Raw genomic sequence first — 16,670 nt, 5'->3', positions numbered from 1 at the left:
CGTCGCCCGACTCCTCCGTCTCCGCCTTGGCGTGGCGCTTTACCTTAGTGATGTCCCGTGGGTAAACGTGTGGGTCTCGTTTGGTCCAGCATCTGCGGCCGCGCTTCCGCCAGGGCGGCGCGGCGAGCACCGGTCTCCGCCTGGCCGGACCGCACTCCCGTCCGCGCCGGCCGGCCCGCCTGTCGCGCGGAACCCTGTCAACTGGGGAGGAGCTTCGTGAGCTCTCTCGGGTTGTGCGGCAATAGGATCAGCGTCCGCCGCCTTCCGCCAGCCCGACGTCGGCGCGACGCTGCGCCCTGGCCTCACGCTCTGGCCTCACCCTCCTGGCTGGTAGCCAATCCGGCCGCGCGCGCAGGCCGTTCCCGTGCATTACCTTATGCTCCGGTGAGTTAACGTATTAGCTTTCTGCATAGTTGTTTTTAGGGTTCCGGTCACCTCTTCTTGGTGTCGAGCACACTCGATGATCCGGGAAGTAGCACATATCTTAACTTCGTGCTAACATCGTGCTCCCTCCGTCGGGAACGTTTCCGGTTTGCGTTGGTTTGACGCGCATTAAAGTGACTCGCTGTATTTTGCTGAAGTTCACATGTGCTGTGCGCCTTTCCACTGTGGTCGCAGTGCTCCGAAGGGTAGCACGGCCTCCGGCACGCCGAACGCGGTGTAATGTAGGTTCTAGTAGCTCGGCTGATTGACGCTGGTTTGCAGTGAGTAGACGGACCTATAGAAAGTCCCGAAAAACATCCATGAGAATATGTGTTGGCTTGAAATCAAGGGGCACTGTATATTTTATAATGATATTTTGAATTATGTTAATTCTGTATTTATGCGCATTGAATACTTATATAAGATAAGTTTAGTTTATTAATTGGATTACAATTTAGGATCCTATGGATTCGTCTCGAAGTCTCGGTTCCAACGAATCAAGTCGCGTCACGTTCCGATGCTCCTGCGCGGAATACGAGTCAAAACTCTGCGGGTCGACGCTGGAATCAGCAGCAGCAGCAGTGCAGTTCGAAAATCGTAGAAGTTTAAAGCCATAAAAGCGATCTCGAGGAGCCACTCACCTCGACAAACCCTCCCTGCGAGCAGCACCTCGTCGAGGATGGCAAGGATCGGCTGTAGCACGGCCTCCTCGCAGCGTCACCTCGTCGAAAACTCGCTCGATCCGCTCCGCGGCGCGTCGTCGACGAAGCTCGAGCTTCTCTTGAGCTCCTCCAACACTCTAGGTTGCTAAGGGAAGTAGAAGGAGAGGAAGAAGAAGCACAGCAGCAGCATGAAGAAGCTCCCCTCTCTCTCTCCTCTCTGCTCCAAGGTAAGGGTTAAAGGGGGGTGATATGACAAGATGGCCAAAAAGTCAACTTGCACCCTGCTTCCACTTTGTACCGGTACAAAACCCCCCCCTGTACCGGTACAAACAGGCAACCCGAGAGCCTAGCTGCGCGGGGCTATACCGGTATAGCCCTAGTGGTTATACCGGTATAGCAATCGATGTTGTACCGGTACAAACCCAGATTTGTACCGGTATAGCTCACTGAAAATCTGCTATTTCGCAGATCTTCAAGATACACGCTACTCTCAAGTTCCCACAAGGCCCGTTTGGCGTCCACTTCGCGCCAACGCGACCCGGACTTGTCCCGACACTCTCCAGAGCTGTCGACAAGCCTCAGCTAAAATTCCAGGTCTCTACATATATATAGTTAGGCATTGGTTAATTAGATGAATAAGTTATAGTAGATATGGCTGTTTATATAGGTGTTGTCCAAAATGTAATTAATTGCTTATTAGTTTAATTATCTTCCTCCTCCTCTAATATCTTTTCTCCATATTATTTTATTCGCTTTTAGATCTTGGGTTATACAATTAGTATCAGAGAAAATCACGCTTCCAACAAGTGGTATTAGAGCCGGAAAGTACCATTTGGCTTATAAACCAGATGATAGCGTATTCGAAAAGAATATAGATCCAATGTACCGGATAGCTACGGCAAAGTCAAGTGACTCGTAGATGATCAACGAGGGTGACGTTCAGTGAAACCAAAGTAAAGAAATCACTTTGAAAAAGTTGGACTTCGCACAACAAACGATAATAGGTGGTTGTGATGCTTGACGAAAAGAGAGCAAGGAGAGCCTGTGAAGAAACTCAAGAAGACTTGACTAGATAGCGAGAAGAGCTTGGTGTAAGGTATCGGCTCCTCGGAGTATCGTACCAACCTTGATCAAATGGATCAATGTGTGGTAAAGTGAGCCTAGGGACATGCTCTGTATCTGGTCCCGAAGGGTTTCAGTTTGTTAAAAGAGACCCCGGATAGTGTCTGAGAGGTTTTACCATTATCCGACGAGAAAACGAACTCAAAACCTGGGAAAATTGTAGTCTGGGAACTGTGTACCGGTAATGTAGCTTAGTACCGGTACCTGATATAGATGCAGAGAAAGTCTGCTCTCGGGTTTGAGTTTGGGGCCCTGTGTACCGGTATTGAATTGAGGCAGTACTGGTACTGGGAAGCTTTGGTACCGGTACTGATGGCCGTGTACCGGTACCCAACAAATAACCCGAGAAGGGTTGCTCTCGGCTTTGGTTGCAGCGAAGCTATGTACCGGTATTGGAAACCGCGTACTGGTACTGGAGTACCCGCGTACCGGTACTCAGTCCCGTGTACCGGTATCCAGCGGCCTGCGCAGAAAGGCAGCTTTCGGGTTGAGATGTCCACCCGGGGGTACCGGTATCCAACCCCGTGTACCAGTACCCAGTGTAAAATGTGCATATTTTGAAGGGTTGCAAATGTAAATTGTTGAAGGACCTATTTGCAATTGTGGGAACTTATAAATAGCCCCCACACCCTTCTTTCTTCTCCACAGGCTGAGAACACCCTTTTTCTTCCCCTCTTCACATCTTCCTCTCCTTCTTTCGCTAGGATCTCTCCAACAAGATGGATTGGAGGGATTTGGAAGGATTTTGGAGCTTGGTGGAGTAGAAGAGGCTCTTCTACAAGATGGAGCTTGAGGTTTAGAGGTGACCAAGGTAAGGGTTTGCAAGTATAACCTAGGGTTTGCTTTGGTTGACCCAGGATCTATGTTTTTAGGGTTCTTGTGGATTAGAAACCTAGAATGATCCATGGTTTCTCATGGGATTGGTTCTTCACCATGTTAAAGGAAATCCTAGGGTTGAAATTAGGGATTTTGTAGATATGGGGTTTATAGTGAAATTGATTCCTTAATTCTTTAATTGAAGGATAAATCGACATGTTGGGAAGTTCAAAACTAAGTTCTTACGAGCCTACGTCGAGCCGTTGGAGAAGAACACCGTTTTCCGTTTGTTACCCTTGGGTCGAGCAAAGACGGTATCGTAAAATCGCGGGACTTGGTTTCTCGCCTCTTAGCATCAAACCAAGGTGGGTGGTACTATCCGAAACAATCGGACTTCTCCCTATGTCTATGTTACTATTGTTGGCCATATATGGATATAATGTTTAAATGTAGACTCATACATTGTAGAGTAGTGTGTATGTCATGTACTCATTTTTTGTATGCTTTTATGGTAAATGTAGAAAATGTGAGATGGAACACAGTTGTATATGCATAAGGATTGGGTCTTGAATAATGGAATCTTTATAATGACATGAACCGAAGGTGAACATAGACAATATGGTGGCATTTGGGCTAGAGAAATTGATAGCACTCATGGTATTAGATGTTAGGGATTGATAGATCCCTGAGTATTGTTGTCCCTAGTTGGTAGGGTATCCTCTAGTTGGAGGATTAGATTATACTCACATAGCGTCTGTCGGCTTGGCAGTGGTCGCTCCACCTGAGCAGTGGACTCCGGAGTTGTCACATTTTGGGTTAACGTATCTAACCAGCAGACGGTCCCGGATGAGTGAGTTGGGTGTCTCCTCATTTGTGGGATTGGTTGTGAGTTAGGCTTAACCTTCGGGTTGGCCAGTGAGATTGGGTTACAAACATATGAATGACATGCATCATGAGTATAATGGTTACTTATTTCATTTCATATTGTTGAGGCATAATAGTATGTTAGTATTTATTATTCTTGTATATTCCTCTACTTATGCCTGCTTAGATCTAGTGAAAAAATAGGCGGGGTAGGCGGCCGAACCCTTTGAAAACTTCTTTTAGTTTTCACCCCATTGTTGTACAGATCCTAGTCTTAGCGGAGTGGCCGAGAATCATGGCAAGGGCATCGCGTCCTAGGTAGCAGACTTCCCGTGCATTAGTATATCTTGTACATACCATGTGAGAGTTATGTTGTATTTTGGAGAGAATATGTAGTGAGAAAACTCGTGTATAAATCAAACAGTTGTATTTTGGAGAGTTGTAAATGTTAAGTAAATGAGTGGATGTAACAGTTTAGTTAAATTTCTCTCTTTCTCTTGTTATTTCTCTCGCGCAAATCATATATGTTATTTGTTTTTACCTGGGCAAAACTAAATGTACATGATGTTGTTGAGTCTTGGGGGGTACAGAAAAAATTCTGTCCGTTCGGCAGTCTGTGCGCGTGCCCGAACCGACCAAATTGGCAGTTGCGGGGCGTGACACTTGGCAAGCAAGCCGAAATACAAAAAATTCGACGAGATCTCGATGAACTAAGGACGTCATCCAAACTGAAAGTTACAAATTTGAAACTTATTTTTCAGATTTTCAAGTTTTCATTATGGATTTAGATTGGTTTATTCAACCTAACTTACCAAAGTTCTATGGAACGAACTTTAAACGATGAAAAATCATCATTCGATGTTTTTTTGAATCCTAAGATTTGTGGGATGAACTGGAGAATAAAAATTATGCAAAAGAATTTGGTAAATAAAAATTTAGAAAAAGAGATAGAGAAGTTCTATCATATATTTTTCAAGCAGTGGATTTATCGTTGGTTGGAAAATTTTCAACGATAAAGGTGGCACGAGAAGCGTGGAGAATACTATCGAAAATTGGAGGAGAATATTTGTAGGAAGAGAATGAAATTCAAGAAAAAGAAGAAATTCAACCAAACGGCGAAATACAGAAACCTCAATTTGGAAAGAAGAATATAATCAAAATCATAAAGAAGATCAGATTCGTGAAAAATATGTTGATCAAAATGGTGCGACTTAGGCTGACGAGAAAGTTCACAATGATAATATGATTGAAGAAATTTCTGTTGATGAAGAAATTATGCAGTAAAGCAGGGAGAAAATTTATCATTATTTTGATGTGATCGAAGACTCAGATTACAAATTAGACTAAAGAAACCAAAAAACATATGAAAATTCACACGAGATCAATGTACCGAATAAACATCTGTGTCGATCAGACTTTTCTCGGCTACCACAAAATTACAAAATTCATCTCAATCCAATTTTTTCAAAATTACATGTTTTTCAAGATATTTGTAGGTATTGGCAATTTGTAAAGACTGATGCATATGATAAAAATTATTAGTGACCAAGATTTCAACCATGGCAATATTATTGGACGGGCATCATACTGCACAACTCGAACATGACGACAACAACAGCGACAGAGATTGCAAAATCAAAATGCGCATTTCACGGAGTTCGCAGCTTGAAAATAAAGTTTGGATTAAGGAAGGATGTTGGAAATAATAATCCAAATTTAATTTAAAATTTAGTTAGAGATAGAGTATATTCAAATTATACATTGAATAGGATTTGTACTTATCCAAAGTAAAAGTTGGATTTATTATCTGTTATGATTTGATGGCTATATATAGTTAGGCATTGGTTAATTAATTAGATGAATAAATCATAGTAGACGCTGCATAGGTGTTGTTTAGAATATAATTAGTTGCTTATTAGTTTAGTTATCTTCTTCCTCCTCCAATATTTTTTTTCCATATTATTTTGTTCTATTTTAGATCTTAGATTATACAATTGGTATTAGAAAAAATCACGCTTTCAACTATTGAAAATAAGGGTCTTTTATTTTATTTTAGCTATTCTACTACTGTTAATCGCCATAAATGGATGAACTACAACTGAGTGGTTCGTTACATACTTTAAGGACCTATTTGGCTTTTAAAATTTAAAATTTTATGGGACATGCTTTGAATTCTCACGTTTCTAATTCAGAAAAAGTATAAATTTCTATCAAGTTAGATTTCTGTAATTAATCAAACATAAAAATTAATAATTCTTAATCCTCATTTTTAGAGTTTTTTAAAATACCTCGAACCACACATGCCCTAATAAAAGTTTAGATACCAAATATATATAAATTTTAAGTTGAATAACTATACCTATTTGTAACGGGACGAAATTTTATATATTTATGATATATTTAACACGAAAAATAATAATTTAATAAAAGATAAAAGTTTAAATCAAAAATTAAAAATAGTAAAAAAATAAAAATTCAAAACTAAAAAATTTATATTTAAGACGCCATTGGAAAATCCAACTCTGTATGGAAAGAAAAATGCCAACGGCATATTTCATATTTATGATATATTTAACACGAAAAATAATAATTTAATAAAAGATAAAAGTTTAAATCAAAAATTAAAAATAGTAAAAAAATAAAAATTCAAAACTAAAAAATTTGAAGTTAAGACGCCATTGGAAAATCCAACTCTGTATGGAAAGAAAAATGCCAACGGCATATTTCATTTTGGATATATATCTTATATTTTATTTATTTTATGAGTGGGATTTTTTTTTATCAATCATATTGATATGACCGGTAGAGAAATTTCTCTGATCAGATGAACAGGGATAGAATTTTAGTGAGAAGCTCTCGACGATCCTGATTGGAGCACTTCTGATTTGCTATCATGTGTTAATTTTACTACTATCCATATTTTTTGAAAAGAATTAAAAGTTTGTTTCGTTACGTTAATTGTTTTACGTAAGAAAAAAGAAAAATCATAAACAAATTAAAAATGGGTCAATCGACAAACTAAAATTCAAAATTAAATTTTAAATTTTAAAATAATTATAAATTAAATTTTGATAACTTTAATGTAAATACATACTTAAATTATGGATTCATCAAAATTCAAAAAATTATAAAAATATTCGATGTATAAAAAAATTAAAGGATAATATAGAATATTAAAGATATTTTTTAGTAAAATATAAGGTATAAGTTTATAAAATATAGTTTTTATTATAATTTTTTAGGTAAATATAATTTACAAATTTATATAAATTTAAAATAAATTAAAATAATTATGACTGTATGTATAAATATTTTTTATTGGTGTACGAATCGTATTGCCTGGTATCGAAATTCACGGGAGGAAGAGACAGGAGAATGGGTGGCGTTGTTATCGGATCCCTATTTTCCATGCCTGTCAATTTGGAAACTGTACCTAACATGATTCCACAGATAGGGCTCTGTTATTACAGCGAAATTACTTTTGCCTATCTGTTTTTATCTCGCTTTTTATATTCTTTCTACTATAAATAAAAGAAGATAGGACGGTACCAGTACGACCCTCCACTCTTCAATTATTATACTATCTGTACTGCCACTCAAGTACTCAACTCAACTGAGCAAGATTAGTAAGCTGCTAAGCAGACGACACACCGTGAAGATGAAGATGAAGATGAAGATGAAGAAGAAGTTGAGTGCGGTCTTCTTCTTCTTCTTCCTTTTCGGGGTGCTGGCGGGGGCGATCCGCTTCTCTGCGGCAGAATACAACGGGACGGGCGGGCTGAGCCGCGCGAGCTTCCCGGAGGGGTTCGTCTTCGGCACGGCGTCGTCGGCGTACCAGGTCGAAGGGATGGCCCTCAAGGCTGGGAGGGGACCTAGCATTTGGGACGCATTTGTTAAGATCCCAGGTCATATTCTTCACATGTTAATTAAATAATAGTTCATATATATTAATATGTATGATGGTTATGCTGTATTTTATTTATGTAGTATTATTTTGTTTGTTTATGGGCAGGTAATATTCCGAATAATGCTACTGCCGATGTCACAACCGACGAGTATCATCGCTATAAGGTAATTATGAAAATGAATTGTTTCTTTCTCTGTTGCGCCTTTTGCAAAATGGGATCGAACTGGGATAAAATTAAAATCCCCAAACCCAATTTAAATTTCAGGTCCCAAATTGGTTCATAACTAACTAAGCATGAAGAATCTGCTTCTTCTTTAATGTTCTTTCCTCGAGGATCATAATTTTTCTCTTATTTATTGTATCGATTAATCTGCTTTCTTGTGGCACAGGAAGATGTAGACATAATGAAGGAGATGGGCTTTGATGCATACCGCTTCTCAATCTCCTGGTCCCGCATTTTCCCAGGTACCAACAATTAGTGATCTTTTAAACTTGTATTTCGGCACCATTTGGAGGTGCATGTAGTTTGAAATACAACAGTTGGGCCTCCAACTGCAGCACGCAGATGCACCTGCAGCAAACCGAGCAAAATATTTAGGTTTCTAAGTAGTTGCATCTGTAATGCAACTTGAAATGCAAGCAACCAAACAGCCCCTCATATTCGTAACAGAAATAGCATTGTGTTCTTGCAAATATCTTTATTGAAACTTGTTCTCCATCTATTCAGAGGGGGTTGGGAAGGTCAATTGGGAGGGTGTAGCATACTACAATAGGCTTATCGACTACATGATCAAGCAAGGTACATTCCCTCTGAAGCATTTTTCTTTTTCTTTTTTAAGTAAAGTTCTCAAGTAGATGATTTTAAGTCAATAAATTCTTAAATGATATACTAAACTGAGAAACTGAGAAATATTCATTATTTTGTAGGCATCACTCCGTATGCGAATCTCTACCACTATGATCTCCCATTGGCGCTTCATGAGGAGTATCTTGGCTGGTTAAACCCGAAGATAGTGTAAGTTCGAGTTGTGTGTGTGTGTTTTTTTTTTTACATCCTATTACCGTATTGTTCTATTCTGCTAATCGTTTCTCTTTCCCTATTCTATTACTTATTCTTGACTCATTCTAGCATTATGGTCCCGTTAGTTGCAATTTGTATTTACAGACGGGAATTGATATTAATAGAGCTAGTTTTGCTACTGACAGAGCAATATTTCACAAATCTTAACCAGATACATTTTATCTATTCACAGTAAAAATAATTCTTATTCATAATAGTATGACCAAGGTGTCTGCATAATGCTTTGTTTGGATGTCGGAATAAGCTATCCAAAAACTAACTTCTTCCGTTTAAGAATTTTGTAACATGATTGTAAGTAAGGAATTTGATTTTTACTCCTTCGAAGGGCTTGTTATCCATAATTTGGTAGGATAGCGTATTTTACCTACGATGTGATTTCTCTTATCCAAAATATGACTTGAAAGCCTAATATAGTATCAAATTCTAAACATTTGATTGCACTCCCTTTAAATCAAATGTAGAAATTTCAAAGGAGAAATACTGAACAAGATATTCATGCATCCAAACAGGGCCTAAAAGTAATTTGTCCTGTAAGCAAAGATGGATTAGCTTTTTTTCTCATTCATTTTTTTTTCTTACTGTAATTATTGTTATTTGTTTTTGATATCTGTATTTTGATATTTGTGTTCGCGACATGTTGATTTAGGCCTGCATTCGCGGACTATGCCGACTTTTGCTTCAAGACATTTGGGGATAGAGTGAAAAACTGGTTCACAATGAATGAGCCGAGGTGCGTGGCGGCTCTTGGGTATGATAACGGTTTGCATGCCCCGGGAAGGTGTACTGGTTGTAAAGCAGGGGGAAACTCAAGTACAGAGCCCTACACTGTGGCCCATCATCTCATCTTATCTCATGCTGCTGCGGTGAAGCGATATCGTGAGAAGTATCAGGTATATGTCTGAGCATGTAACTGTCCTTCGATTTCTCTATCAGCTTGGTGTTCTTCATATTCTTACACCTCAGAAATTTTCTTTTGCAACTTCTAAACTTTTATAGGGCCTACAAATCAAGAAAGGTGTCAATCAAGATCTATTTTCAAAATAATTTGTTTGTTGTACTTGCTTGCCAGTAGTTTGAGAACTGATTTTCTTCCTAATTTGACCTACAAGATTTCTCTTTTCTTGGAGAGTAGATCACACACAAAAGGAAGTCACAAAAGGAAGTTTGTTAGTGAATACTCCTTACATTCATATTGTGAAGTTGTTCTCAGTTGGGAGCTTGAAAAATGGCTTATTAATAAGAGGATGCTGGAACAAAATCTTGTTGTTTGGAGATTCCCTGGACAAATTTCTAGCTGAGAACAACTTTGTTTTTTACATTGGAAACGTTTCTTGTGTTACATTGGAAAGCATAGAACAACTTGCAGTTAGTTACATTGGAAACCTTTCTTGTGTTACGTAGGAAATCATATAGTAACTTTTGTTAGTTACATTGGAAACGTTTCTTGTGTATTTCATGTGAAAGGCACGACTAATTGCTCTGCTATCTCAGTTGTCATATTAGATGCTGTTAGTTAATCAAAAAGCGACAGAATATTTATGAAAATTAACTATTTTCAGGCTTCTCAAAAGGGAAAGATTGGAATACTCTTGGACTTTGTATGGTATGAGCCTCATACTTACTCTGCAGAGGACAAAGCAGCCGCTCAAAGAGCCAGAGACTTCCATCTTGGATGGTAAAATCACAAAAATATTTTAACTAATACCTAACTTGTCATCATCATTAAGAAAATTGAGTATTTACAAACACGGTTTCAATCTATTGCAGGTTCCTTCACCCGATTGTGTATGGTCACTATCCAAACACAATGCAAGAGATTGTCAAGGACAGGTTGCCCAAGTTCACTGCTAAGGAGGTTAAGATTGTTAAAGGTTCGTTCGATTACGTGGGCATCAATCAGTACACCGCTTACTATATGGGGGACCAAAAACCGACCAGTGGTATGGAAGTCAGCTACTCAAATGACTGGCATGTTAATTATATTTGTGAGTTCTCTCTGGCCTCTCGAGTGATTATATAGACTTAAGTACATGCTGATGGTGTTTTAACAATGCTATACTAATCCCTTCCATTTCTGAACTTTCCTTTGTAGATGATCGTAATGGTGTGGAAATCGGAAAACTGGTAATTTTATACTCATTACTAGCATTGATATTGACTTATGAACTATTTAACTTAGCCATAGATGTGAAGGACTATTTTTATTCACTCTCTTTCACAATCATAGTTTGGTATTATCTTCATTTTTTTTTCTCTCTCTTTTACATTCGTAGTTCTGTATTATCTTCATTTCTTCTCATTCATAGATTTCAATCATTCTTGTTTTTTAGCACAAGAAGGTGACACCTACACAACGTCGTGATCTTCTTTATTTAGCATACATGAAAGGAATTTTGAAAATCAATTAGTTTTGGATTTATTGATGCAGGCAAATTCATATTGGCTTTACATTGTTCCATGGGGAATATACAAAGCTGTGACTTACGTTAAGGAGGCATATAACAGCCCAACAATCATTCTTGCTGAAAATGGTATTAACAACTTAAAAGTCAATTCTAACCCTCTCTCTATGTTCACTTCTATCGGCAATTAATGATTAACTAAACTTTGCTTTGTTGTTTGTGACGATGAATGCAGGAATGGACCAAGCTGGTAACGTGACTCTTCCTCACGCATTGGAGGATACAACAAGGATCAACTACTACAGGAGCTACTTGACCGAACTACGCAGTGCGATGGAGCAGGGCGCCAATGTGATCGGCTACTTTGCGTGGTCCCTGCTCGACAATTTTGAGTGGCAGTTGGGGAACACATCGAGGTTCGGCCTAGTCTACGTTGATTTCAACACGCTCAAGCGATACCCTAAGAACTCGGCTTACTGGTTCAAGAGCATTATTCGAAAGGAGGAGCATTGAGTTTTATTGATTAGATTTTAGGTTTTCACGTGGTCTCTGTGTCTTTGTTATTATTTATCAGCAAGCTTTAGGTAGTTCAATTTCCTCCTAATTTGGCTCATGATCTAGAGTTCGGTAGCCATTTGAGACCTTTAGTTCAATTAGTTTCTCTCTTCCCTTTAAAAATACTGAATCAGTTATAGAAATCCCTTCTCTTTGTGCGCCCTTATTGCCACGCCCCAAACCCGAGGCATAACAGATGCCGCATATCTACTAAATTAGTAAATATACAAGGCTACAGAATCAGATAGATAACATGCAAAAGATAATCGTAAACATTAAGTCTCCGGCACTTAACTATATCATATGATCCGTTGGCGAGATCTAAAGACACCCGAAGGCGTAAACAAAACAGAGACACCCGAAGTTGCAACAAAACAAAGGCGCGGATAAGCGCAGGCACCCGAAGGCGCAAACAAAATAAAGGCGCGGATAGGCGCAGGCACCCGAAGGCGCAATACAAAGACGAAGCTTGCTTCTATAACAAAATACATGTCGACATGGCCAACATAGCATAGCAGAATACTATGAGACATTATAATTAAAAAAATTATCCAGTCACTAATTTACAAAACAGATTATCAAATTTCAAAAGTTCATTTTGCTAAAAGGACCTGTCAATTACAGTTGAAGCTCAATTTACAGAAATATTAAACAATATGCTTAACCCTTAATTTTAAAATCTACAAAATAAGATTTGGTACAATCGGAATATTTTCCTAATTTATCTTACGAAAAACTAACGGGTGTCCGGTCGCTTACCTTAACGCAGCTTTAAAGAGAGAAATTATCCAGTCGAAACTGCGCAGAAAATTAATCATCGAAACCTAAAATAGAAACATGCGATTCTCTATAAGCTAACTAAAATGAACATGCAAAGAGAATATAATGGTATGCAAATAGGTCGGGACGGAGCACAAAGGGATTTAGAATAATAAATTCGACGAACCTCAAATAGTGATCAAAGGGATGAAGGAGTTTTTGGAGAATTTAAATTATTCCAAGAAGATAACATGAACGGAAATTTAAATAATAAACGAAGATTTCAATGCTCAAACAGAGGGTTTTCAGATGTTGGAATATTAATAGGCAAATTACAATTAGATGAGATCGAAATTAGAAACAAAACGAAATTCGCCCTCTCAAAGGCGTTTCATCGAACATATAATGGGCATTCCAAAAATGTGTAGAATGTGCGAAGTTTTATGCAACAAGATCATACAGAGGATACAAGATATGAAACTAAACTGTTCAAACGATGAAGATTAGATATAACGAAATCGGATTTTAATGGTTTCAATTTTCAACCATTAAGAGACGAGTATTCAAAATAATAATAATATAACGATGAATAGAGAGGTTGGATGATCACAAGATTCGATATAGAGGTAAAATGAGGGAAAGAGAAAAACCTTCTCGAAATGGTGAAGACGACGGCAAGATTCCGTCGATAGCGAACCAAAAATAACGATCAAAGAGGATTGCGGCGGAAGCCGCTACGGATGACGGCGACGACGGTAGGGATCAGATGGCGTCGCGCGCGCACGAGCGGAGTGGCAGAAGTCGTACGGACGCGGTGAGGGGAGAGAGAAAGTGTCGTACGGGAAAGGCGAAAAAGGTTGATCGGGTTGGGGGAGGGGTTCATCCGGAATTAAAAGAAAAGGAAAAAAATCTAATTAAATTAGGGATTAAATAAACAAAATGCTGCCAAGCCCTAATACTCTTAATATTTACAAAAAAGTCCAAGTTTCAAAAGAAAAGGAGTCAAAATAAGAAGTTAAAAGTGTGGGGTGTTACAACCACCCCCCCCTAAAAGAAGTTTAGTCCTCTAAACTTAACACACCTTAGCTCTCGAAGAGTTGAGGGTGCTTCTTCCTCATCTGTTCTTTAAGTTCCCAAGTAGCCTCTCGTTCGGAATGGTTGCTCCACTGGACTTTAATATATGGAATGGCCCGTCTTCTCAAAACTTGCTCTTTTCGGTCCACAATACGTATCGGCCGTTCATCATAAGATAGATCTTCTCTAAGTTGCAAAGGTTTCGGCTCTACAACGTGGCTCGGATCGTGAACATATTTTCTCAACATAGATACATGAAAGGCGTTGTGCACTCCAGCTAAAGAAGGCGGTAAGGCTAGTCTGTACGCTACGTCACCAATTCTTTCAAGTATCTCAAAAGGGCCCACATAACGAGGGCTAAGCTTCCCACGGATTCCAAAGCGCATAATACTTCTTGAGGGTGACACGTTCAAGAAGACACGATCTCCGGCTTCAAACTCGAGCGGTCGTCTTCGATTATCAGCGTAGCTCTTCTGCCGACTCTGAGCTGCTCTGAGATGCTCCTTAATCAAATGAACCTTCTCAATAGTTTGTTGCACAATCTCCGGACCAAGTAGCTTTCTCTCACCAACATCATCCCAACATAGAGGGGATCTACATTTCTGTCCATACAAGGCTTCAAAGGGAGCCATTTGTATGCTGGCCTGGAAGCTATTATTGTAGGCAAATTCGACCAATGGTAGGTAATGATTCCAAGAGCCTCTCATATCGATTACATAAGCACGTAACATGTCTTCGAAAATTTGAATCGTTCTCTCGGACTGGCCATCTNACGGCCAGTGAATTGTAATACGACTCACTATAGGGCGAATTCGAGCTCGGTACCCGGGGATCCTCTAGAGTCGACCTGCAGGCATGCAAGCTTTATGTAATCCTTTCCAGAAGTGAGCCACAAACCTTGAATCACGATCAGACACGATCGAAACTGGAACACCATGTAGACATACTATTTGTGCAATATAGAGCTCCGCTAGTTTCTCCAAAGTCATACCCGTCTTTACAGCCAGAAAGTGCGCTGACGTAGTCAATCTATCAACTATGACCCAAACTACGTCATTGCCCTTCTCACTTCTAGGTAGTCGAGTAACAAAATCCATAGTTTTTCTCTCCCATTTCCACTCAGGAGTAGGAAGGGGCTGAAGTAAGCCGGCTGATCTCTTCTTATCAACTTTCACACGCTGGCAAGTCAAACACTTAGCCACGAACTCTGCAACTCCCTTTTCATGTCACTCCACCAGAAGATGTTCTTCAAGTCTCTGTACATTTTTGTTCCTCCAGGGTGCACTAAATATCCCGAATAATGGGCCTCCTTCAAAATTTTATTTTTAAAATCTGGATTCTTAGGAACGCATAACCGGTTCCTAAATCTCAAAGAGCCATCTNGCGATCAACTCTTCAAGACTCCAAACAACTTTACGAAATTCGCCAACCTATAAAATCCTTAACAATCTTCATCCTTCATCTTCTCCCTGATACTCTCAAGCTCAGAAATAATGTTGTTGAATACATTCAAGTGATCGGAGACCTTGGTGCCTTCTTTCATTCTCAAAGAGTACAACCGTCTCTTCAAGAAAATCCAGTTGGTAATTGATTTGTTTTGGTACAAGCTCTCTAAATTTGCCCATAATCCAAAAGCCATTTTCTCTCCAATTATATTGAAAAGAACTTCATCCACCAAGCACATGCGAATGGTGGCTAAAGCTTTCATCTCCATCTCCTCCTATTCATCATCGGTCATCCATTCCGGTTTCTTATCTCTCCCAAGTAGAGCTTTGTATTGCCCATGTTGTACTAATATATCATGAACTTTTAACTTCCAAAGTTCAAAGTTTCTCTTTCCATCAAATTTGTCCACTTCTAATCGATTTGTTGCCATTGAGACAATTTATCGAACACCTTGCACTCAACCTTGATACTCTGATACCAATTGTAGTGAGCTAATAACGGAACCCTCACTATCAAGATACTAATCACACTAGTAAACAAATGTGATGTATCTAAATTATTGTAGCACACTGGACCTTCGCAAATTGCGAGGTTCGAGTGACAAGATGGGTTTCGAGCTTTTCCACACTTGGTGGAGGGTCGTAGAATGTTTTCCAACCTAAAAAGTTTGAAAACCTGAATTCTGGACGAGTCCTGAGAGTTTTCACTCTCGGGGACCGGTCCCTGAAAGGAGAAACCGGTCCCGCAGTGAGCAGTGTTGCGGCAGCCCTGAGGCAACCAGTCCCTGGCGGGCGCCCGAGCGCGTCTACGCAGTGAGAGACCGGTCCCGCGTAGGGAGAGATCGGTTCCCGAACGTTGGTTTCTCGGGTTCGCAGCAAGAGACCGGTCCCTGCTGGGGAGAGACCGGTCCCTCTGGGCGAAAACTGCCCAGACCGGGCTGTTGCAATATTGGATTTTTGACTCAACAGGTGCTCAGAGTTTTATGGGACTTTCATAACTCGCTTCTCTATGTGCCCGTAATGCTAGTTGATATCCTAGTTTGTAATTGGTAGAGTTTTTATCCCAGTTTTGAATGGAGATCACGTTTTAGAGAAGGATTCGAGGTTTTTTCTCGATTTAGGGAAGGTTAGGTTGGGTTTCCTTCCGAGATTAGGTTCACTAGTTCGAGGTTTTCGGGATCTAGTTTTCCAGGGTTTTAGTTGGGATTTTAGAGTAAGATCCCAAGGTTGTGTTCTTTTGGAGTTTAGGTTTCAGATCTACCTCTCTTTCCCGATGGTTGGAGATTCTTCGAAGTTAGGTTCGAGTTTCCCACTTCTAGAAGAGAGAACGTTCGAGGTTCAGGTTCATGGTTCGTGGTTCCTACTTCTATCCCACTCCTTCTACGAGGTTCAGGTGATCATCGAGAGTTTGAAGAAGAAGAAGGGAGGAAGAAGGGGAAGAGGAAGAAGAAGAAGAAGAGATAGTTCCCACATCTCTCTCAACTCTCTTCTCTTTACTCCACTTCTCTCTAACCTACCCAGTATATCTGGGAGATAACATTCTTTTAGGTTGATCCAGGA

At 39.7% G+C, this 16,670-nt stretch overlaps 1 protein-coding gene across 1 annotated transcript; it reads left to right on the top strand.

The window, feature by feature from the left end:
• Nucleotides 7,470-11,985, top strand: LOC109709674 (beta-glucosidase 26-like). The gene is made up of 11 exons (XM_020231999.1): nt 7,470-7,792; nt 7,900-7,958; nt 8,184-8,259; nt 8,522-8,593; nt 8,722-8,809; nt 9,522-9,765; nt 10,435-10,550; nt 10,643-10,860; nt 10,968-10,999; nt 11,304-11,406; nt 11,513-11,985. The coding sequence occupies exons 1-11, from the start codon at nt 7,546-7,548 to the stop codon at nt 11,788-11,790; spliced, it is 1,533 nt and encodes a 510-aa protein (XP_020087588.1). The 5' UTR covers nt 7,470-7,545; the 3' UTR covers nt 11,791-11,985.

Source organism: Ananas comosus, linkage group 4, assembly GCF_001540865.1.
Source record: "Ananas comosus cultivar F153 linkage group 4, ASM154086v1, whole genome shotgun sequence".
NCBI lineage: Eukaryota > Viridiplantae > Streptophyta > Magnoliopsida > Poales > Bromeliaceae > Ananas > Ananas comosus.
Note: the sequence above shows the minus strand (reverse complement) of the source record. Positions and strands in the feature narration are given on the sequence as shown.

Excerpts from the sequence above, each read along its gene's own strand:
- LOC109709674 (XM_020231999.1), top strand. The coding sequence starts at position 7,546 with ATGAAGATGAAGATGAAGATGAAGAAGAAGTTGAGTGCGGTCTTCTTC. Across the intron at positions 7,959-8,183 it reads ACGAGTATCATCGCTATAAG|GAAGATGTAGACATAATGAA; the intron begins GTAATTATGAAA and ends CTTGTGGCACAG. Across the intron at positions 10,861-10,967 it reads CTGGCATGTTAATTATATTT|ATGATCGTAATGGTGTGGAA; the intron begins GTGAGTTCTCTC and ends TTTCCTTTGTAG.